Source organism: Anguilla rostrata, chromosome 6 (genome assembly GCF_018555375.3).
Source record: "Anguilla rostrata isolate EN2019 chromosome 6, ASM1855537v3, whole genome shotgun sequence".
Lineage (NCBI taxonomy): Eukaryota > Metazoa > Chordata > Actinopteri > Anguilliformes > Anguillidae > Anguilla > Anguilla rostrata.
In genome coordinates this window covers 16,425,839-16,450,802 of record NC_057938.1, presented here as the reverse complement: position 1 = coordinate 16,450,802, position 24,964 = coordinate 16,425,839, and the positions used below count along the sequence as shown (strand labels likewise).

General features: G+C 40.9%; 1 protein-coding gene across 2 annotated transcripts in view; it reads right to left on the bottom strand.

Annotated features, from left to right (window-relative positions):
- The window catches only part of LOC135256671 (collagen alpha-1(XI) chain-like), a 104,210-nt gene that overhangs the window by 25,153 nt on the left and 54,093 nt on the right, over positions 1 to 24,964 (bottom strand). For both annotated transcript variants that reach the window (XM_064338667.1, XM_064338668.1), the window contains 22 exons: positions 24,665 to 24,718; positions 24,125 to 24,169; positions 23,517 to 23,570; positions 22,688 to 22,732; positions 22,248 to 22,301; positions 22,116 to 22,160; positions 17,831 to 17,884; positions 17,515 to 17,622; positions 17,070 to 17,123; positions 13,497 to 13,550; positions 11,545 to 11,589; positions 11,383 to 11,436; positions 10,942 to 10,986; positions 9,726 to 9,779; positions 9,345 to 9,398; positions 6,878 to 6,931; positions 5,748 to 5,855; positions 5,212 to 5,301; positions 3,520 to 3,573; positions 1,550 to 1,657; positions 892 to 999; positions 185 to 238 (listed from right to left, as the gene is read on the bottom strand). In XM_064338667.1, the coding sequence (XP_064194737.1) occupies positions 185 to 238; positions 892 to 999; positions 1,550 to 1,657; positions 3,520 to 3,573; positions 5,212 to 5,301; positions 5,748 to 5,855; positions 6,878 to 6,931; positions 9,345 to 9,398; positions 9,726 to 9,779; positions 10,942 to 10,986; positions 11,383 to 11,436; positions 11,545 to 11,589; positions 13,497 to 13,550; positions 17,070 to 17,123; positions 17,515 to 17,622; positions 17,831 to 17,884; positions 22,116 to 22,160; positions 22,248 to 22,301; positions 22,688 to 22,732; positions 23,517 to 23,570; positions 24,125 to 24,169; positions 24,665 to 24,718 (1,395 nt within the window). The remainder of the gene's footprint in view (positions 1 to 184; positions 239 to 891; positions 1,000 to 1,549; positions 1,658 to 3,519; positions 3,574 to 5,211; positions 5,302 to 5,747; positions 5,856 to 6,877; positions 6,932 to 9,344; positions 9,399 to 9,725; positions 9,780 to 10,941; positions 10,987 to 11,382; positions 11,437 to 11,544; positions 11,590 to 13,496; positions 13,551 to 17,069; positions 17,124 to 17,514; positions 17,623 to 17,830; positions 17,885 to 22,115; positions 22,161 to 22,247; positions 22,302 to 22,687; positions 22,733 to 23,516; positions 23,571 to 24,124; positions 24,170 to 24,664; positions 24,719 to 24,964) is intronic.

Sequence of the window (24,964 nt, the reverse complement as noted above, 5' to 3'; positions counted from 1 at the left end):
CTCAGTGAAGACTGTGAACATGTGCAATCAATGCTAAATGCAGGTGACAGCAGATGAACAAAAGTTAAGGGAAATCACAGGAGGATTATGGGGAACCAAAGCCTTTTTGGAAGCTTTGAAGACATGATTGACCAAGCAATTGACAAACAAACGAAACTTAAAGGTGGCAACACGAGGGACTCACATGTTCGCCCTTGTCGCCTTTGCTTCCCTTCTGACCCGGCTCACCAACTTCTCCCTTGTAAAGACCGCAAAAAGAGTTTTCAGTTCGTCATGACACACTTTAAATATATTTCACTCTTTCATACCACATTTAACATTACTGTGCTATATATATCACAAGAGAGACATTCATTTCATCGTACCACAAAGGCCCTGGGGCAAGGGGTTGGTTTGCTATTAATTGATTTTCTGGCCGGCTTTCTTTATTTGACTGGTGCCAGTATCGATGATGCTATGTTCTATATCCCCAGGAGCGATGAAGAGTGTGGCAAATGCACAACGGTACATTTCATTTTACATTAGCAGGGATGTTGATTTTTTTTTCTCACAGCCTAAGGCTACCATAAACTGACACAACCAACAAATACAGCTGTGTGTCTCTGGCATCTCAGATACTGTCCATATTTCACATGGCTCATAAACGAGGGTAGGCGATAAAACGTCAATAAAACACCAACACTGTTTCATTTTTATATCTCAGTTAATGAGATTTTATGTCACATTTGGTTATGATGATGGATGGCAGAGGAACGTGTATCTATGGTACAGATGTTCTGAATGTCGGCCTGTGATGATGATGGATCATGGGAATATTTTCTGTATTTCTATTCTTAATGCAGAAAGCGTGTGAGCAGCTGTTTTTGGGCCTAGTGGTGTGGAAAGGCTTACCTTGTCACCATCCTCTCCGGGTGGTCCTTGAGGTCCAGCTGGGCCAGGTAGACCAACGGGGCCCTGGATACCATCACGGCCAGCTGGCCCTGTAGGACCTTTCTCACCCTGAAAAAAAGAAGGAAAAATCATTTATATATATATATATATATATATATATATATATATATATTTACCACACTGTATATATATGCAGGTACAATGGTATATACACACACATACAGTATATACACATGTATGTACAGTATAAACCACTGAACATTATGGTCCTATTTCGAATGAAACCTATGGACAATATGAGTTTGACATTTAATATTGGAATACAAAACAAGTGTTCCATAAACAAATACGCATATTTCAAGATAATGATAATCCAGCATTAACGGTGGCTAGTTGTGATGGGCCCCAAGGGATTCTGATTTCCAAGTCATGTTAATTGTATGAATAATGGAACAAATGATGCACTTAATCATTTTATTCATGTTTATTTGTTATTCACCTCCTCGGGAGCCATTACAATTACACATAAATCAAGCCGTGGTCAAACTCAAGTGGGAAGTTAAGTGCCCCAGATTTGAAGGCCTGCCTCTAATGGGGAGAGTGACATGCGGACGAGCCAAACGGGAACTTGGCGTTCAGCCAGGGCGTCGGTACTCACCGGGCCGCCCTTCTCTCCTGCTGGGCCCGGGGGTCCCTGAGGGCCTGTGCGACCAGAGAGACCGATTGGTCCTCCAGGCCCGGCGGCTCCTCGCTCTCCAGGAGATCCCTACAGCAGAGAAAACATCATCACAACCCAATAAAGGCTTCTGGAATCAGGCTAAGCATTTTACGCTAATGAAAAACACTGCTCAACTAGGCTTCTTCAGCCAGAGAACAAGCTCTTGATTCATAGTCTGGTGTTGTGTGAAACTCCCAACATCAAGGAAACATTGTAAAACATGATTGGTTTCATGGTTTGTAAGCACCACATCAAACATTGCTTTGGTGCTATTAAAGTTCCTCCTGGAGCCATCTGTGTTAGCTTAATTTTCTTCCCACGTTGTGTAAAAAGTCTAGTCTTAGATACTTCGCATGAGGTTATGGATGTCTGACTCAGACAAGCGGGAAAAAACGGTGGCAGCAGGTGTGTGTGTGTGTGTATGTGTGTGTGTGTGTGTGTATGTATATGTGTGTGCACGCACCTGTAAACAAGTGCCATTATGTAGGATCATGCACACATACTCGCCAATATGTATATATACATTACCAATGCAAATAAAAACAAAGCCTTTCATGAACACACACATGTATGTACTCTTTACGCATTGAAAAAAGGTGCATGCTGCTTATTCGTTGGAACACACACATAGACATGCACATTTGGGCGATACACACGCTCACAAACATACAAAAAAAAAAAAAACACACACACACACACGGTTAAAAACGGTCTGTGGGAGACAATCAAGGTGTGATTCTGAAGCGATTCCGCCTGTGAGTCAGAATCTCATCTGCCTCTCGAGGAACCGCCTGGCTCACGGAGGCCGATCTCGAAACAGATCACTTCTGCCAGACCTCAGAGCTCGGAGCCAGACACCGACGCCTCGGCAGCACACACACACAGAGAACCATGTCCCGTCTGCCAGCGGGGCGTCCATAAAAAAAAAAATTCAATTGCTGCTTTCCGTGGACACCGATGCGACCTGCCCACAGAGCCTCGGTGATATGACATACGAGTACAAGAAAATCTTTTCACGTGAAAGAATGTCTTCATGACATAACACCGACGCTTCCTGAAACATACATACCGTTCCGTGGAATGCCTGTCATTGCGCTTTCGGTCTTAACAACGAGCGTTTATTTGAAGGCAACGGGCTGTATTTTCAGGCTGGCGCTTGGTGTGTTGCGAGCCGTGGCGCTGGCGAAGTGGTGTTTTCGCCATTGGATTTTGACGTACCTCAGCCGTTTTGGTGACAATTTGATAAAGAACGAATGCTACCAGCGAAATTGCTATTTAAAGACACTGCACCTGTTTCCTTAATTTGTTTTTTGGCAGACACTCAGAATAAAATGTCAAGAAACACCAACTGAAACTCAGATTCAAATAACTCAACATTAGAAGAGGGACTGGAATTTACACTTTCATAAAGGGTAATAAACTGCCTTCTAGTGCTTGAATTTTTAATTGTATGTTGCAGCAAATGGCAGGGCCCAAATTATATCTGTCCCTCATGACTGAGGAAACAATTCCATGCCCCCCCCCCCCCCTTTCAGGCCACCACATACATTCTCACAAAAGCATGCATGCACACACAGGTGAACACACATGCACGCACACAAGCAAGCACACATACATACACACACTTGTGAAAATCTATGTCATCACCTTGGCTACTGCCATTACTATCGGGTGCATAAAGCTAAAGAATGACTGTTGCCTTCACACAGAGACAACAAAATGTGATGGGTTCATTACACAGCACCCATATGGTAATGTGATCCCCGTTGGACTAATCAGGGAACTGAAATGATCAGCTGTCACATTAAGGCCACCTGTTTTAAGGAGATCTAGATGCCCTCCCCTCTCCTGCAATGCCAGAGCATTGTTCTCACAATGTGGCTAGGTAACCATGGTAACTGGGTACTTACAATGGGCCCAGGTGGACCTTGTGGACCCTCTCCTCCCTTCAAGCCAGCTGGACCCTGAAAGAAGAGCACAGAAAAAAATTTAATTAGGGGGGAAATTCATTAACGAAGACAACAGCACGTCCTTGCCACATCTGCTGAATTCCATTTCAATTTCTGAACAGTGCACGTTTCAAACTTAGGCATGCAAGACCCAGGATTTGATTTTTAAAAACATTCACATACCAACCCAATTAAAGTTGGATCTGATAAGCATTTATGAACCAGCCTAACAAGACCTGCTGACTCTCTGCCTTACAGTGAGCATAGTACTACGCATGAAAGCAGGGAACTAAGATCCTGGGACTTCCTGAAAAAATGTATTTCCCATTTCTCGAAAAGAAGCATAGTCGGCAAAATGATTGTAATGGGGATCCATTGTAATGTTAATGCAAGGTAATGTAATGGGGATCCATCTTTACTCTTTAGAACTACAGTTACAAACTAAGAAGGCAACACTCAATTTGTCAAAGTTAAGGACAAATTGAATGTCGATTAGATGCAGGCCACGGTTGCACTGCTCTCTTTTGTAAATGGAAAGCTTGAGCCACTTCTTTTCTTGATGCTAACACCCCTTTTTGTTTTGGCCAGCTTCCTTGTATTAATACCGGCAGCCCCAGAGGAAGTACAGAACCAAGCAAGACCGAGACAACATATATTATGCAAATATCACTCTGGGCCCCTTTGTTGCATATAGAGGGTTACAGGACTACAATTCCCAAAGAAAGACAGGAAAACTGTCTAAACCTGGCAAGAGTGCAGCACTAGTGTTTCAGCAGCAATAAGTAATGACTCATGAGTGATTTGTGTAGTACCAGAGCTGTAGGTAGAGTTCAGAATCTATCCTACAATCCCTGCCCCTTATATCAAAACACCAGCTCCTGAATCTGGCCCACACTGCACTTCTCTACAATACCAGCTCAGAATTTTACCCATAATCCCTTTCTGTATACTCACAACACCAGTTCTGAATCTCTCCTTTGGTCTCTGAACCTCTCCAATGCTCTCCTGCTATACTGTGTGTACAAAAATGCTAAAACTGCATTCTGTTAATGATGTCTTGGACATTGTGTGTCCGGGTTCATCACCTGTCTCCCTGGGCAGTCACTATTAAAAAATGGATGAAGTAATGAACTAAAACACCAGGAAGGTCAACTCCTCGAAGTGGCACCTCGCTGGACCAGGGTCCAGGAATGCGGCCTTGTGGATGTGAGAGGTGGTAAATTATCCCTCCACAGAACAGCCAGGGCTGCCTCAGCATGACCCGACCTTGGGGATAACCGAAGCAAACACTGGTGCTTCCCATCCATCCTAATGTATTACTGGTAGCAGCTCTGATTGTGCAGTACAACAAAAATAATGATAACTGATCCTAGATTAGACTCTGTTTGCTTACTGTTGCCAACCAAATGATTTTCTAAAATGACCTGATACACTATATGTTATGTACTTAATGGTTTTCCATGATGGTGACATAAATATGAGAACGAAACATTCTAGTTAAAAAATTTTAACTGGTGCTATGCCTTTATTTGTGAAATTAGACTTAACTTACTTTGCACAGCAGTGCCTCCAAGATGTCAAATGTGTACGTGATGTTTTTTAACTGCACCATACCTATAAAATCGTATGATGTTTGTGGAAAGGGTTCCTTACCATGGCTCCAGGAAGTCCTCTCTCTCCAGGGAATCCTCTCAGACCTGATGGGCCATCTTTCCCAGTTGGTCCCTGAGGACCTGGATCACCCTAAACAGACAAGGAGGACACCAGAAAGGTAAGCTAGGCACTTACAGTAGCATATGATAATATGCAGAGGAGAGTGACCAGGAGTGACCAAACTCTCAAGGAAAGCAAAGGGTACCCATTCCAACTGATGCAGCAGCTATCTGAAAGCATTTTCATCCGTCCTTCCTCTATACTTGTTGGACTATTGGGCAAAGAGCCAGGGATATGGAGATACATGCATAAAGCTACCTCCTTGATAAGATTATTTCTAAAATGCACATCTTTAGTCTTGGGAGTTGTCCAAAGGATGGTCCTTTGATAAGATTTACCTTGATAAATATCTTCAGCTTGTGTGCTCTTGTGTAGGTGATTTAATAGGATGAGCGGTCACTTTCACATTTGGGGTCGGGGTTATTGGGGTTTATGGGGTTGAGCAAAGAAGAGCCATCGGGCAGACCGTACTGTACCTTTGCTCCCTCCTTCCCAGCAGCACCAGGTAGACCCTGCTCACCAGGTGGACCAGAGGGGCCTGGGTGACCTCTCTCCCCAATTGGACCCGTCTCTCCAGTAGGACCCTGTTGGGCCACACCATGACAGCGTAAGTTACTCAACATCAAGGCATGAATATACAAAAAATTACAAGAATTCTAATTCCAGCTTAATTCCCATTTGGTTCTGAGGTCACGTACCCAAAAACAGCATTACAATCTATTTATTGCTCAGAGCACAGAAAAAAATTCTAGACACGCTGCATACAAATGTACATGTAACAGGTTCTGTATTTTGTTTGAACATTGCCAACTTTCAAAATAAAATAAACATACATGAACAACCACAATTCTACAGAAGACATTTAAAGACAAATTTTCTGATAAAACATTACTGTCTTGTCTTGCGTCATTTCATCTTTGATCCGAACTGGACTTAAAACTACAATTACTACACAGAATGGCAAAAGTCTGCTTCCCCTTCGATTGGAAGCAAAAATAGGAGTAATAATAATAATAGTCTTAAACATTAATGATGCTGGCTAAAGGCAGAAGAATGCTCATTCAAAATAGCTCACAAACTAAAATTCTAAACAATAATAGCAGCAGAAGAACTAGCCCAGGAAATTAATTCTAGGACCATAGGACTGGGACTGACTGACAAGACATCAGCCATGCCGGCTGCTTGAACCTAGCATTCAAGATGTAGAGATTAAAGAAAGGATTTAATTCAGCTGAAAAACGATACTGTCAATCCTAATTTAGGTTACTGATGCAAATGAGTGGGTTAGTTAAGCTCGGCATCATTTTATAGCCTATATTTTGTAGCTGTTGCGGTGATCATTTTTGGCATAACAAATGAGACTGCAATGTTGGTGATGTTCATCATTTAAATGGCTTGTTGTCGTGTCAGAAATGTATGGCTGTTTACACTCGACTGGTATTGTTCACTGGTTCAATTGTTAAATCAGACTGAGCTATTTATAAACTATGGAAATATATGCAAATAATAGAATATTATAGTCATTCCCCCAAGGACTCCGGGTTGAGAAACACTGCTGCAGGACATGCCTGCTGGGCTTGAACCAGTGAGGGTGTGATATTCTCACCTGTGGCCCCACCACTCCTCCAGGGCCTGGTGGTCCAGTTTTGCCTTGGAAACCCTGAAAAATGCCAAAAACCAAAAATTTTAAACAGAAAATAAAACAAGAATTGCACTTCTTTTAGTAACCAACTAATCTCTACATGTATGCATTACATGGCTTCAGACAATAACAATCACGTGTTTATCATGTTTTAAAAAAGATAATGTTAAACTTATATCATACACACAATTATATCTGTGTTTCTTCACTGAAACTCCACTAGGCATTCTCATTGTTTAGCAAGACAATATGCCCAAAATAAAAAAGCTTGCAGAGCAACTATACAGCCAAATTGTTTTTATTCTAAAAGTGAAAAGCTCATAAAGGGATGGAATTCTCATACAAATTACGTGTAAAGAAGGTTTATGTGTAAGATCATCAATCAGAATGAAAGACAAAGCAGCCGCAGCAGAACCGGTGGTCTACAGGCTGGCCGGTTGGCTGCTTAAATTACAGAATGCAGTAGGAATCAACTGTGACAGAAATCATTCTGCATAAGCAAAGCCGACATTATTCCCCGCCTGCCGCCGCCTCGCCGGTGCGATCGATTCCGATATCCAAGGCTTGTTGAGCTGTTTGCCGGCTAATAAATCAGGCATTATAAACATCGATTTGATGCCCCATTAGCATGCAGGAACTGGACTGAGCCAGCTCTGAGGCTAAAAGATCGTTCGGTGGAGGGGCAGTGGATGGAGAACGACTGTACAGCAGCCAGTGTTTTATTCAGGCTTTTAGCATGGGTGCTTCATCTGGGCAGTCTGTAGTCAACAGTGCGAACACAGACTGGCAGTATACTTTGATTGTAATGGACTCATATACTGTATAGTTCCTCAGTTTCCAAGAATGATTCCATTGAATTAATTTAATTAGTTTTCTCAGTTCTATTTACTATTTGACACTGAGGTAACTGTTTAAAACAAGACATATGTGCAGCATATTAACCAACAGTGGAGAACTCTTTTAAGATATACTAATGTTAATATCAGTTTAAATTCACTGTTACATGGTGCTGTTATGAAACATAGCAAATCATTTACTCCAAAGCAGTGCAGAGGTTACTATACTGTCACTCAGGAAGTAAAAAGGGAATTCCTCATTTCATTGTGCATTACCAACACGTTTAGCTGATTAAGTGGCTACAGCCTGACTGTGCTGGTTGAACAGTAGATACACAAGTCATGTCACCAGCTGGACTAGAGGTTAACAAGAAGCGTCTTCGCTGCACATATGTTTGGAGAATGTCTGAGGCACTCTGCACTCTCTGAAACTGGCAGATGACATAAAGTTCTTATACCCAACAACAACAAAAAAAAATTAAAACAAAATAGGTTATATTTTTAATTATCTTCTTTGTTACGTACAATAATGTATGATGAGTCCAAATTTTAAATCCAAAAATAAAAATAATGCAAAATATGCTCTATATCATACTAGTTGTACATGTCCAGATGTAATTTATAAATTGGTGTCTCTTTCATATATACAAAGGACTGGCCATCCATGTGGTATATTGGCAAATTGTAGCTCTTGTCAGTGCAAGACTAGGGCTTTCTAAAAACAATGATGAATGAAATCTTTTCTACAGCCACTTCAAAGGCTCTTGATCTTATCAGGTCTGCTTGCACGAGAGCAGGAGTTCAGTGCTCGGGAGAGATCAGTCAGAAGAGTGAACAACAACATGGTTTTAAGAGCGTTTCTCTCTCAGACACGTCGGCCTTTGGATATAACACGACAAGCCACCTGAGGCTGTTCTACAAAGATGTGTGAGCCAAGGGGGAGCATTTGGCTGCACATCGACTGTGGTTGAAACTCACTGCAATGTAGATGTTTAGCTATCTTCATTTGTTAATAATACACTTCATGAAAATTCAAATGCGTACATTTTTGTTGGAACTATGAGGCACACATGGCTTTCTATATCAGTGATACTGATGGTTACAAGTGGAGAGAAGTTAATTATGGCATGAGAGAGAAAACAAAAGCAACAACAAAACGACAGGACTGAAAATGGATTGTGCCTTTTCTCATGATTATGCTTATAATTGTGAAAATGTAACCATGCTTTAAACCTGCGAAACCTGCAATTATAACAATGAGTCATCTGAAATTTCTGTAAATATCTAAAATGTCCTTTACTGCTTGACAAACTGGCTGGTCCAGTAGAAAACTTACATTAAACGTGAAATAATATCAAAAGACTGCAGAAAGTGAATTATCCCCTAAAGTGAGACTCATGCATAAATGTGCTTTCACGTATCAATAAACAGATATGTTGTCGTCCTACTACAGGCTCTGTGATTCATATCTGCCCAGGTGAGAAGAGTTTGGGGGTTGGGTTGAAACGGTATAGCAAAGTTTTCTGGCTCACTGACAAAGGCTGGACTGCAATTCTGTACGGAAAAGCTGAGAGGAACGATCCAGGTTCACTTACAGTCTCTCCTCGTTGTCCTGGGTGACCAGGCAGCCCGTCTTTTCCGGCTGGTCCCTAAGATCATTCAAATATCACACAATTACCATGCAGCAGTAATTTGCTGTACTTATCTCTCACATTTAAAACAAAATCCAAAGTTACTGACGTACATTCACACAGACAGAAGCTACAGTATAATGCCTCATTAATGCAAAGTCTTCTCAGAGGCCTGATATAGCATTGTTTAGCAAACAAAAGGCATCCCATCACAGCAGACTAAACTTCAAAGGCTTTTTCTCCTTAGAGAAATAGATTCGACTGGGCTGCACAATACAATGAGTTTGGCTAAATGTCACCGATAAGAACTAGCGGGAAAAAGGCATGTCAATCGAGGATACTTACAGGGGGTCCCTTTGGTCCTGGGAAGCCGACAGGGCCCTGGGGTCCTTGAGGTCCCTAGAAAACACATAGAAGTCAGTTAGTCATGCATTCATAAGGCTGCTGGGTGGCTCATCCTGTTAAGGCACTGTTCTTGTGTATGGATGGCCACTTGGCTGGGATGCCAGTGCCTCCTCCTTGTACACCAGCGACCCCCCACTGGTCAATCGTGCACCCACAAGTCTGCATCTTAAACTGCAAATGAAGCATCTTCTGATTCATGTCTGCGCAAGCTACCAGTGTGACAAGAACCAGGGCCTGACATCACAAGCTTCGGAGGTAGGACATGCGTGTCTGAGCTCTCCCAAATTGACAGCAGAGGCTGCAGCAATGAGCAATGATAAATATAATTGGCCACTCCAAACTGGGAAGAAGAGAGTGGGAAAGTATAAAAAGACATGCAGTTATAAACAGAACAGTCACGTGGTTCTTGTATCACCCTGATATGGAAACTAATTATGTGTGTTCCATCCATGGAACACGTGTATATTTCTTTAGCTAGGGTTCAGTACAGAAACTTCCAATGCCTCTTTTCATTTGGGGGTCTTTGGTTCTCAGTTCAACACAGAAATTTTTTTTAAAGCTCATAACTACATTTTGCCTAAACTGAAAAAAGTCAGAAACACCATTTCTGTACTTGCATATTCATTTTTGATGACAAAATATGTAAAAGTAGTCTTGTGTTCCCTGAACATGAGTGGGGGATGTATTCCTGACGCTGCATACACAAGAAAATTTAAAAAACCCTTTATCATTAAAATAGTCTCATTCTTTATCCCTTGTACACATTAAATGACCCATGGAAATAATGTTGGTCAGCTGGTCAGAGTTTTAGTGACAATTGCCTGTTTATGTTAGATCTTACTGATAGCAAATAAATAAATAAAACAATCAAAGCCATTAAGACCTGAAAACCCTGTGTAAAAATGTATTATAATTAGAATTAGAAGCCAAGATCTGCCGAAGTTAATAAGTTGAACTCCCTGACATCCTGTTAAAAACCAGCCTTTTCAAAAATAACCCAATATGTTCGAATCTGACCAAGGAATGTGCAAGTGCCAGCAAACCAAGCACTGGTTAACAGTCTTATTCTATAATCTCATGCTGTTAAAACTCTGCTGCTCTGTGGTGCATACTCCTCCCCCACACCAGAGACAGGTCCACATGTTCCTACACTTACTCTTTCTCCTGGGCCGCCTGCTGGTCCATCATTACCAGAAGTGCCCTGCACAGAGAAAAGAAGAGAGGGAGTCAGCATATTGTCATACCTGCCATTTTCTTGTGAATGTTACATCATCAAAAGCATTGCCATTAGTGACAGACTCGTTATGAGAAACACAGAGTGCATTAGCACAGACAAGTGAAAAGCAAGAAAGTACAGATATGACTAATATCACAACTAACAACATATAATTATATAAAATATAATGCCCTGCAGTAATCAGGACTGTTTGGATTTGGGGGATAAACTGTGAGCAAGCTCAGTGAAATCTAGAGGAATAAACTGGGCTCAATGAGGCTTAAACTGTGAGTCTGTCTCGCAAGGTCAAATGAAATAAACCGTGAGCATGCCCAATCAGGTCCAAACTGGGAGTCTGTCCAGTGAAAGGATGTCAGTCACCTTGGGGCCTGGTTTTCCAGTGGGACCTCTTGCACCTCTACCACCACGTGGACCCTAAAATATTGGAGGAATACGGAAAAAAAAATATATATATTTCAGTATTCAAACTTGAAAATGGCTGAATTGATATTAAAAGCCAGAAGGCGGATTGGAATCAATTACCGTTGGACCTCTTTGTCCTCTTGGACCAGCTTTGCCTGCCACACCCTTGAAAAAAAAGGCAAAATTAATTGTCAGAAAGATGTAAATCTGCAATAATTTGAAAATAATTTGCAGTCCATTCCGCATTTAAAAGGCATGTTGAGATCTTGCTTGTATCGCACATCAAAACAACACTTCTGCCAAAAGGTTTCAGTCTATAAAACCAAGAACAATAGCATCGAGCTAAAATTAATAAATAAATTGAAAAAAGCAGAGTTAAAGGATCCCCTTTGGCAATTCACGGTTTAAACAATCTACCGGCTGACACGCAGCCTCCCACTGCGTATCTTCAAGTTTGAAGGAAGAGGGCCTGTCTGACAGAGTGCAACGGTATGTGCCCTGTGGGATTCTGGGTAATAGGATAAATGGCAGATCTCAGATGTGCGCGCTATATTACATCTGGGGCCTGGGGATGGACGTGTTGCATATATGCTGACATTTCCTCCGCCTGTTCCACCCTACCAAGCCTGACCCTCTGTGGGGAAACGCAAGACAGCCCTTTTGGTTGGACATGACAAGTCAATGCTGAAATCAATCAGCACTGAAAGAACAATTGACTATGGGATGATATATCTCATTAAAATGTGATTCATGTGATTTTGTTTTGTGTCCTTGTGCCAGAAAACAATATTAACAATGTACTCTGTAGGACTTTAACCAATACTTTATTTCACATTTCATAATGAATTTAAGTTAGTTTATTGGTTTTAATAATGTATTGACTTACCACATACATAATGTTTCACACTTCCAGGAAATCATCCAGCAGACTGATAATGCATTTTTAACCAGTGTTAAAGCAATTTTATGTTTAATTCAAAATGTCAGTCTGACAGTAGGATAGTCCACTTCTGAGAGGGGTAGTGGTACTCAAGACCAGTCTTAAGACCACATTTTGATGGTCTTCGTCTTGTTTCGGACTGGTAGTTTTACTTGAAATCACTCTTGGATACTAAACATTGAAGATTTGTTTTGTCCAGGAATTATGGGCATATAGATGTGCAGGTTTAATGGTTGTGTGCAGGTGCTGTTATGACTGTCTGGTGTGATGACTGTTTACTGTTTAGTACTTTACAGGAGTTTAAAACCCAAGAAACTTGTAAAAATTCAATGACATAGTCATAATAATTGATCAATGTCTGGTGTATTGAATTTGACTCTATTTACCATTTGTGTTTTTTCTTGGATTAGATTGAGACAGTGTCTACTACAGCCTTGCTTATTTATTCAGATCTAATGGCATTTAAGTTGAGATCATTTCTACAGACATTTAAATCAACATATCTATAGAAATAAGAAACTGCTATTGAAATGAAATAGACTGTATATATAGGAGGACACTATAGTTCAATAATATTCGATTAGGACTAATTAACACCAATGGAATTACACCCTCCCTGCCAGTGTAAGCAATGCCAGTAATACGTAAAGGTCCTAACAATGCAAGTTGACAAATCAGTACACTGTATTTCATGACCCTACAAGTACAGCACAACTAATAATAATCAGTTTTAGCATATGAAGGCCTAAATTCCAGACTATTTTTAGTTGAGTGGATTCTTGTTCAGGTTTTAAAGGCCTTAGTAGTTACATAAAATGGGGATAAGAAGCTGTTGAAGGTGATCAACAAATCTCACAACCACTGTCAGCATCTTTCATTTTCCCCGAAAATAGTTGAAGTCAACCATAATTTTTCTAAATTAGAGGATTTTCAAGAATTCCTTGGCAGCTGACACAGCCTTAATTGTGCAGTGAGAGCTGATGGGTGGGTCTGCACAGCATTGGCTGTGAATGGCATCAATTATGACAGCGTTTGTTCTTTCGAACCCTGACACAAATGCATTTGCGTTATGAAGCTACTTGTTGCTTGTTCAGGGGAAACAAACCCACAATGCACAATGCAGACTACTTACCCTCCCTCCTTTCTCCCCGTTGGCTCCTGAAAATCCGGGGAAGCCAGTGGAACCCTGCAGATCAAAAATGGAAGAAGAGGAGGCTCAGAGTCGCCAGGCTTTTTATTCTTTCCTAAGCATTCACTCAGGCCACTACAGGCTGTGGGACCAATTTAAACCAGTGCTGTTCTGCACTGAATGCCGAGCCCTGTAGGCTGGCACGGGGTCACACAGTCTGCCCCCATTCGGAAACTTGAAATACTTAACTTCAATGGCCATTAGCTAGTTACTGTACTTACTGTAGCTGGACAAGGGTTTCCAAACCTTTAATTATTTCAGTCTTTTCTTTAAATGGTAACATTTGGCAGCTTTAACTAACGCCCTCTACAGGCTACAGTGCCGTGGGTATTTAGCACACTGGTACAAAGGAAGAAAGCACATCTTACTGTATTTTGCAAAAGTAATTCTAAAATGTAATTATCGGGCACTACATGTTCTTTATAGGTAATCACTGCACAGACAAAACAAGGAGCTTCACAAAAACCCACCGCAGAATCAGATTCACGGCTTACAAGGAGTGAGAACTGAAAAGAGCTTACCATCGTACTCTCAGTCCAGGAAGCATTGAAAGCATTAACAATGTCATCAATGCACAGCTTTATACTTTCCTTTGAATACAATTTCCTGTACATAACTATACACGGAAATGGCAATTTAATGCACCGTTCCCCAACACAAAAGTCAGATATAAATAAATGTGCCTAATCCTTTTTGCACCAAGAACTCCAAAGGCATTGACAATGCCTTCAACTGAGAAATTGCGTTACTCAAAATCCACCTCTCAAAAAAATAACACAAGGTTGTAATTCAGAGCTCCCAACAGCTTTACCTTTATACAGCCCTTAACAATCAAGTATGCTGACATCTTAAACCCACGAGCCCCAATGTACGCCATAACTGCATTTCATTCCATTTCTCATTGTGTCAGACACAGCTAGTATGTTTTTCATTTCTCATTGTGTCAGACACAGCTAGTATGTTTTTCATTTCTCATTGTGTCAGACACAGCTAGTATGTTTTTCATTTCTCATTGTGTCAGACACAGCTAGTATGTTTTCATTTTATTGTTGTTTCATTCTCATTGTTCAGACACAGCTAATGTTTCATTTCTCATTGTGTCAGACACAGCTAGTATGTTTTTCATTTCTCATTGTGTCAGACACAGCTAGTATGTTTTTCATTTCTCATTGTGTCAGACACAGCTAGTATGTTTTTCATTTCTTTTTGTGTTAGACATAGGTAGTATGTTTTGATATCAATGAAATGTTTGCTGTTTCCATACAGACAGTGATAAAAGATCAGAGCACGGTGGCTCCGACAGCGTAAGGACTGCCAAAGCATCTACTAGCTCACAAGCATCAAACTCCAGTCTTGGGAGGCCATAGTGTCGGCTGGTTTTCTCAGCGAAGTGTTACATTTAAGTCATTGATTGGCTAAGGAATCCACACATCGTGTTCTCAAGGCTTAAACTGGCAACTGATTGAAAGGAAACCACAAAGACCTGCAGACACTGCGGTCCCCTTGGGATTCAGTTTGACACCACTCTAGCTGCATACTCTTTTATCAAATGCATACAAAGTGGCTTTAGTGGTTCATCCTTTTAAGGAATTTCATAGAAATGCATTTAAATGATATATTGAAACATCTGAAAGCAGCAAGAACGTATACATTTGTTCATAGTAAAATGTTGCAGTATAATTTCTGATCAAATATATTTAAATTAAATATATTTCAGTATGTTTAGTTTCTGTATAGGATCCTGATAACCTACAGGGTTTCAGAGTTGCAACATTCCCTATGGTCTGACTAGTGCTGTGGCTGGCAGTCCTGCAGAGCAGGACATTACGCCTCTAGTACTGAGATAGTGGGAGGCAGGGATTCCATTAGCTGGGCTCTCCTCGGCTCATTGTGCAACAGTATCTCCTCTGAAGAGCTTCTGCATTGTGCCTGAGACAAACTGTCATCAAAGTGATAAAACCTTTGCAGGCGGAGTGCAAATGTGTATCTGTCTCGCCCAATTCACTTCTGAGCATTCACTGCCAAAACCGACTACGTGTGAGTTCACAGCCAATCCAAGCCTTTGTTTTCACTGAGAGTCTCTTCTTGAAGAGACTGTCGGGTGATATATTCAGGGGTCCCGACCACCATCACTTTATACAAAAGCAGCTCTGAATTCTTTTAACAACTTCAATAAACCTTTGTCAAATTTTCTCAACAGATTTTACAGAACGAACGTTACCTTTATGATTTCATGATAGGAAGTGGACATTTTAAGCCAAGGTGCAAGTATAGTACGTGTACATCATGATGTAATACATTTTGATAAACGTGTGATACGTTTCTATCCTGATTTACAGTAGCTCTGCATTAATCTCAAAATGTTCTAATGTGATTGGAGTAGAAGGCGTGCTTGGCCAAACAGGTGCAGTACAGCACACATCATGCAGTGCAGTGGCACTCAGGTTTTAGAAAACACATAACATTAACCGAAGATGGAGGGATGTCCATGCTATTATAATGAATTTTACTTTGTCCCAAAATGGTTCTTGAAAAGAAGAGCATCATGTAGACTACGTTGCTTTGTGCCTTCGGAAAATTAAAAGGCAGAAGTAGCTGACAGGGTCCTCGTTAGCTCTGGTGACAAAAGCATTAATAGACAATGTGGCAGATGCTCGGTCACATGACAAACTACTGGAGTGACACCCAGCCAGAGACTAATGCTCTCCACAAGTGCCAAAGAGACTTTATCACCAAGCCCCAGACACACGAGGATGCCTACGCGAGTTTAACAGGGAGTCGACAGGGAGACAACAGCCCAGTATAATCCCAACCGCCAGCCAACTCTGAGCAATCCCCTACGCTTACAGTTAAAATATTAATTTTCCAAACTTTTTTTCCCATTTCCTATTCCTGAGGCTCTGTGCTGTAATTGCAGGTTTTTAAAATGATTAATACAAGGAAATAATGGAATGGTGGATGAAAAGAGACAATGAAAAAATAAGACTGAATGATTTGGAAAGAAAGAAAAGCATGTTGTATGAACCGTAAGGATCAAAGGAAGAAAAGAATGCTTCAATTTTATATCTTTCTGAAGTGGGGGTGTAAGATTAAGCGCCTTTCAGAGCTATGCAGGCAAAGAGAGACACCTGCTGGTGAGCCAATATCAATGCATGTATTTGTAGATGGCTACTGTTCAGCATAGCACTGTGACAGATAAGTTTTTCTTGTTTATACAGCTACACCACACAGTCCACCTGAATGTAGAAAAAATGCTATTCTGTTGATATACAACATAAAATATCCACACAAGACACAATCTTAAATATCCACAATTTCTCACGAATTAAAACGAACAAAAAAAGATTACTACATGAATCGTGTTGTCTAACCATCTAGCACCATAAAAATTACTTCAGTGAGAAACATTTCAGATACTGCTATCATTTGTAGCTCATAATTTAGGCCTGAGAACCTTGTTTTTGTTTTGCACCTAAAACATCCACTCTCATGCGACTTCCTCTTGTGTTTACATACCTTTGGTCCTTGTCTTCCTGGGTACCCAGGTAAACCAGGAACTCCTAGTTTACCCTGACAGATACAGAAAGGACAGTGACAAAATGGAACAAACTGACTTTCGAAACATTTATTTCACCTGAAAATGCATAGCAAAACACAATTCACAGTTCTGCACTCATATCTCTTCATCTAATCAGCATTCCATAATGCAGACACCAGACACTTGCTGGGACCAGATCAACATGTGTACATATATTTCCTGTACAAATGTTTATTTTTTCCACAGTATGGTCAGTTAGTGTGGGTGAGCGCTGAACTTGCTAAACGGTTTCTTTAATTCAAGGGTACAGAAAATGAATACTAAATACTAAATCTCAACCCCATCCGTACTGGTTTTTCTCCTCTCCAAGAGAAATGAACAGACAGAACAAAGAGAGCCGGCCAGTAACATTGGTGAACATACCTTTTCTCCGGCCAGACCCAGGGGTCCAGCCTCTCCGCCAGGGCCAGACCGACCTTTTGGTCCCTCTGGCCCATCTTCTCCTCGTGATCCCAACAGACCAGTCTCACCCTTTGAAAACACAGCAAAGAGAGGGATTATTCCCCAAAAACACTTTCACATTTAGGGGTTTCATTGTTTCACTTGCTTGGTAGATACACTGATCCAGCTTACTTGTTTCACAAGTGTTATTTCTTATTTCAAAAGATTAATTCAGGTTATGATAGGATAGGAATCTGATTTCATGAAGGACATTCAGGACACAGGTTTTGACACTTACCCGGTCACCCTTGAGACCCATGTCACCCTTGAATCCAGGGAAACCATCTTCTCCCTGTAAGCACAAGTGAATTCATGTTCAACTGAAGACCTTTTTCATGACCTTGTAGCAAACCCATACTTCCACTCAATGCCAGTGGATGCTACTGGAGCTGAAAAGTATTTACTGTGTCTGTATAGATTATTGACAGAGTGCGTGATGGTGTAAGTAAAACACAGGCAAATGGAGACGGCATGGGAAAAAGCTTTTATGTGCTTACTCAATCAATATAATTTGATCTGTTGGCCTAATAGTATGTGTGATCTATTCATTAGTTGAAGGTTTGCAATCTATGAATAGAATGTCCAGATAGTAGAATTATGATATAGGTATAAATATAATATAAAATAAATATCTGCTATAAATCTGAATTCTTAGGCTTTTAGACTTTATGCGGCACTAATGCATATATCTATTGTAATTCGTACCCACATGCATGCTTTATTGCGACTTGAACCATGAACCATGCTGACACCTTGTGGTAGCTCTATGAACTGCATGTTTAAATGAATAAATGAATGGAGGACTGTGTAATAAAATTAGCTGCATATAAAATACACAATGGCGCAGGGAATATTCCTTGTTGGTTGTACACTTAATAAACACACTCAATAAACACTTTTTATAATCCTAGTGCTATGGCAGACCACCTCTGACTGGGAACAGAGTTTTCCACGTCTCAGTCAGTGTGAGTTGTATTGTATTAAATCAAGTGACATCTGCTGGTGATTCTACAGACTGCACCCACACAGGGAATTATGGGCTGCAGTGAGCAGTTTATACACAGATTTTTAACATTACATAGACGCTTATAAACCTGGGTCTAATATGCCGTTGATATTAATAAATTTAATTTGAGATACTATATATAGTTTATTTAGACAGCCATTTGTAGAGATACATTTGAAGAGTACAGCAGTAATATAATTATGTGGCAATAGTACTTTGGTCTCAGTGTGTGTTCTGTGAGAAATGTGGTTTAGGTTACTTGCTGCCCTCAAATTAGCATATATCATACTATATTTTATGAAAAACATGAGGCTAGTGTAGCCAGCAAGATTTGTTGCCACACTTACTTTCTCTGTACTTTCTGTAAGCTTCAATGTGAATTATGTTACACATGCCAACCATCGTGTTTCCTTTATTATGTTGACTTTCAGCATTGGGAGATATTTCCAAGAGGCAAGCTGCACGGAATTGTAAATTCAACAGCTTCAGAAGCTCATGCTAATGGGAACATATCTTGTGACTTTCAATGACTCTGTGAGCTAAAAAAAAATATTTATGATCTGCTGTTTCTCAGAAGAAAAAAATTTCCATTAGGGAACATGCTGCCTGTTGATTTACACAAGCAGTATTATACGGATTGTAAAATGTAATTGAGTGATTGTAGGGAGGAGGGATTCAACAACATTTCAAACTACAGAAGGCCAAATGATATACAGTCTGTGTAAGTGTAAGCATGTAGGCAATAAACACAGAATTAACTCTATTACAAAAACTAGTGTCATAATAGAAAACTTTGCCAGATTAGAAATATGATTTGGAAATGACAGCAATCATTAGCCTTTAAAAAGTAAGCCTTAAGAACTATGACTACATGGCAATTACGTGCGCTTAAAAATGCGTTTGGCATAATGCCAAGGGATTCAATTTTCCGGCTGAATACTGCTTTGGGTTTTATTGAAATTTCCGCAAGTTTGTGAACCAGTCTGCATAAACTGCTGATCAAGCGAACACATTTCAATATCACTGGTTTAATGACCCTTTTGTCTCAAGCAACTGTAAAATTATAAAATGAATGGTATGAATTACTTATTTGGTACTGACTAAGCCTTTGTGATAGACAGTTAGCCATAAGTGATAATTTGGGGCCATCCATCTGGTATACTGTGGTGACTAGCAGCTTTATACAGTACATAAGTGTATTGTGCAAATAGATTGGCTCTTTTTATATGATGAGGCTCAGATAATAGACACACTGAGAGACCAGGTCCACAGAGCTCATTTTTGGATCTGAAGTGTAAATAAGCTCTGGTCCCATAGACTGTGATAATTCTGATTCATCTATCCCAGCATAATCAGGTTTTCCATGACACTGTATTGTTTGTCTAACCACCAAACAAAATCCCAGCAATGACTGCAGTCAGAGAGCTATAGTTTTTCAGGGGCCTTTACTGTTAATGTACAGATATTCAGCCTGTGCTGAGTGTGAACAGGCAGGGATGTGTATGTCAAAGGTAATGAGTGCTGTCAGAAGGGAGACACTGATCTTAGTCATTATATTCCTCTGTGCCATGATAAGCACTACGTGTGTGTGTGCACAAACTCCTCAGTACATGTGTGTATCACATACAAGCATGCATACTTCCCCGTATACATCTCCACACACACACACACACACAGACGTGCATGCAAAAGCAAACAGTCATGTGCATAGATGCATGTACTCACACACATATGCAGAGACCCACATACTCTATAGCTGCTTACACCCAGACACATACAATGCCTTTTTTCATTTTTCATATTATACTAAGTAACTCTATAATGTCAAAATGAAAAAGTACTGGGATGTCAAAAGAATTATATTATTATAAAAACTACAAAATGACTTATTCATAAATATTTACACCCTTTGTATTACAACTTAAATTGGGCCAGGTGTATCCCAAATAAGTATCACTGGTGTATAGATCTACTGGAGCAGATCAGACCAGTCATGCTGTCATGAATACCAGAGACTCGCCTGTAGAACTTCCAGATGTAGTTGTTAGGAGGTAAAAAGCTGGAGAAGATTATAAAAAAACCGGCCAGGATTTGAAATATTTCAAAACCCAGACACTACCAAAACCAGGCCATGCTACTGTGCTGAGCTACTGGATGAAAGGGGCAAGGTGCAGATCTCTTTAGCTAAAACAAAAAACAAAAAAAACTGTCAACATTCTCTTCAGCAGTTCAAAGATTTGGCTTCTATCTTGGTGACACCATCTCTACCATTCAAGCATGGTGATGTCAGCATCACGCTGTGGGGTTACTTTTTAGCTGGAGGGATTGGGATGATTATTGCCATCGAATGCAAGATGGTTGGAGACAAATACAGGCGAAAGCCTTGAGCGCAACCTGTTTCAGTCCGCAAGAGCTCCGCAGTCAGGGCACAGATTCACGTTCCTAAGATCAATGGCCCAAAGGACACCGCAAGAACTACAAAGTGTTCTGTATTTCGCATTGGCCCTGCCAGAGCCCAGACTTAAATCCCATCGAAAATCTGCGGTATGACCTGAAAATTGCTGTCCCCCGATGCTCTCCATCCAAATTGCCAGAGCTGGAGAAACCTCGCATGAAGGAATGAGGAAAAACTTCCAAAATCTAAATGTGCAAAGCTCATTAGACATACTTAAGAAGACTAATTGCTGCCAAAGGCCTAATGACTCTTTTGTGAAGAAGTAATGAATATTTTTGTAAATAAGAAATGTCTTTCATTTCAGAAAGAAACGGCAATACAATTATTTTTGCACCACAAATGTGTTGATTTGTGTTTGTGAAGAGGAAGAAATATTGAAATGTATTTAAAGGAGTAACAGAACAAAATGTTCAATTTTGTTCAATGGTGAACACTTCCTGAAGACACTGTACGCGCACTTCAGCCAACTAACTGGAGCCAGAATCTCTCCCCGAAAATGAATTTGCTTAAGTGCTATGAAAACACAACATGCTGTATGCATGAGCCCCTGATGTACGGGCAGCCTCCCAACAGCGACTGTGCATCGGGCTGTCTGTGGTCGATCTAACACCACTACGGCTTCCCCTTTTCGCTGACTTACAGGGAAAACTCGATGAAGGGCAAAAAGGACAGGCTCACACCACAGCGAGGGTCTTTAGCAAACCACCTGGGGAAAATGGCAGGGCCGTCATATCCATTTCCTTCGCATAATACCTCTGGCTGCCTGAACCGGGGCCTACTCCCGTTGTAATGTAACACAGCTCATTTGAGCCTAATTGACTAAAACTGCTTCAGTTTTGAATGAAAGCTAACCAAACTCCTCAGTCTCTCTCTACATATTTCCATATGTGCTTACATACCATGCTTGTATCCAACTTGGTTACAACAGAAATATCCCATATATACATACATCCATACAGAGAAAAACACACTCAAGTACATACTGTACTCACATGCTCGCACATACACACGTGCACAGACGCACGTACACACTCAAGAAATGAACGCCGACAATAGAATTACCTTTTCTCCTTTCCCCCCCTTAAGACCACGAACTCCATCGGCACCCTGTCAGAGAGAGAGATCACGGTGTCACCCACAGCAAAAATACCACTGAACCACAACCATCACAAGAGCAACAGACTTCAGAGGTACCTTTACTCCACGTGGGCCCGGGTACCCGATGGGGCCTTGCGGACCAGCCTGACCCTAAAAACAATCCCAAAAACAAAGCCGTCAGTTTATTTGGAGACACATTAACACCAGCAACAAGCAACATCTACAGCCACCTCAACCACAGCTCTGTCACCGATCCGATTGTCCAAGAAAATTCAGCCCTCGCTCCTGAGTTATTTTACCGTCGTTGTAGCCGTTTTACTCATCACAGAGGGAACCTGAGATAATTTTCCATCTCCTCAGAGTACCCTTGACATTTTTAGCATTTCTTTTTGTATTTACAGTTATGCTGAATTTTTTGCTGTTGTGACAGCTGGAGCCCCTCCATATGGGGACGTCCTTGTAGACAGAGCTCGCTCGCAGACGTGCTGTGACACGTGAAGGCTGTCCAGATGCAGAAACGAAAGGAAAACACTCACAAGAGCACCTTTCTCTCCAGCCGGCCCTTCCTTCCCTGGGTGACCCTATGGAAAAAAAGAAATGAGTAATTCAATAATTGATCTCATTATTCGCAATATGTCATGTTATGTCATTTACATAAGGCTTTGTTTATCCTTGGCCGTCCTGCAACAAATCTAGCGCGTTGTCTTTCCCCCCCATTCCAGATTCCCATTAGTATTTAGTCAAGGTTAGCGTTCGTAAACCTGGGAGGGGCGATTCTTTTTTAAAATGATGCATGTGGGGCAAACAATTGCCATGTTTCATTTACAAAACAGTGTGAAAAAGACGTATGGCACATGTGGGGAAAAAAAGATGTCTGCTTGATGCATACTTAAAAATAATACATAAATATTAGGTATTATTTTCTCACTAGTGGGAGGAAAGCTGACAACATTTACTGATGGATCAGTATAATTTATAAAATGACCAAGGGGCTGTGGCAGGCTGAATAAGGCCTCTGGGCCACCGGTTGAAAAGCACTGCTCTGCTAAATGAGAAATTGTGAACGGTTACAAGGCCAAGAGGCTAAACGGCATATCCGGCTTCCCGTGGAAGAATTGTAGACCACATTTTGCACAGAGCAAAACGAATTCAACGTGCCGCCTCTTTTTGCAAATGATTCACAGAAAACCAAAATCTTTACGACGCCCCCGCCCCCCCCTCCACAAAAAAAGAGAAGGAAACAAAAACAACGGAATGAATTTATAGATGAGTTAACTATGCAGACAGAATGAGCAGTGTGTCCCGAGGGTAACACAGTAAAAGACGGCCAAATTACAACAGTCACACGGTGAGAGACAGACTTACAGGAGGCCCGTCCGCACCAGGCAAGCCAGGGAGCCCACCTCTGCCCTGAGGTCCCTGGGGGGGAGAGAAATAGAGAGAAAAAGTGAGTGAGAAAGAAGGGGGGGGCGAGAAAGAGAAGGGCAGGTTAAAGGTCAGAAGCAGGAATGGTAGTTTTACTGCAGGAACAAATTATTCCTGACCACTTCTACAGAACAGAACAGAACACAACTCACCTGAACAGTTTGTTCAGATTAGGGTCTACATATTGCAGGAAACTGCAATAGTTTGTGCTTTTGACATTCTATTTAAATAAACAATGATAAATGCTGATTAATTATGTTAATTATAATTCAATGTCTTGATTGAAGTATATGATTTTCTAATATATATGATCATAGTATATACTGTGTGTGTGTGTGTGTGGGTGTGTGCACATGTGTGTTTCTGTGTCTGTGTGGGCGTGTGTGCGTGTATGTGTGTGTTTGTGTGTGTGTGTGTGTGTGAGTCAGCCAGTAGGGAGCCACAGCTTGAAAACCAATGAGTCTGCTAAAGCACTTACGGAGTCAGCCTGCAAACTGTGTGAAAAAACAGAGGCCATTTGGGGTGGGGGAAAAGCCTCAAACACTCACTTTTTCTCCAGGTGGTCCTATGGGGCCTTGTGGACCAACGAGACCCTGAAACACAGATTAAACTGAGCCGTTTAACATGGTAATAGAGGATGCCACTTGTTTTAGTGATCAGAGCATTTGTTTGAGTGATAGATAACAAGTTGCAAGAGAGTAGAGAAGGTCATGGCCCACTAAAGCAATTTATTGATGTTACAGTTATGATGTCAATCTTTTTTCCATAGATTGTCTTAACTTAGTAGAGGCCATGGCAAATAGGCCTATGGAAGATACTGTATGCAATCTCCCTCCTTGGTCTCCCAGAGGCTTTCCTGATCAGAATTACATGCTTTCAAACATCCCAGAACTGCCAGACGTTATGCTTGTGTGCCCAGCATTACCTTAAGGAGATTTTTTTTTTTTTTAAAACATGCACGCTACACACACGCTTGAAAACATGATTCAGACCATCTACAGTCATACTAACCCTGATTGCAACATAGAAATACAGTCAAATGGGTCTTCGGAGATGAACAAACAAAAGTCTCTTTTTTTGATACTCACTTGACCTCCGGGGTTGCCTTGCTGGCCAGGTGGTCCTGATTCTCCTTGAGGTCCCTATGAAAGAAAAAAATGTGATATTCTTTCATAAATGTGATAGTTTTTCAGAAATATTTTCAGTGTGCGTAAATGTCTGTTCTGGGTGTGGATGTGTACTTTTGTTGCCAAACAATGGCAATCATTCAGATAAATCATAAATTGTCCATACCCATGACGAGTGTCAAGAGCCGTTATAAAATAATATTTCAACCAAAACAGAGACAAAGCTTCTTCTATTTAATAAAAAATGACCAATTATCAGTC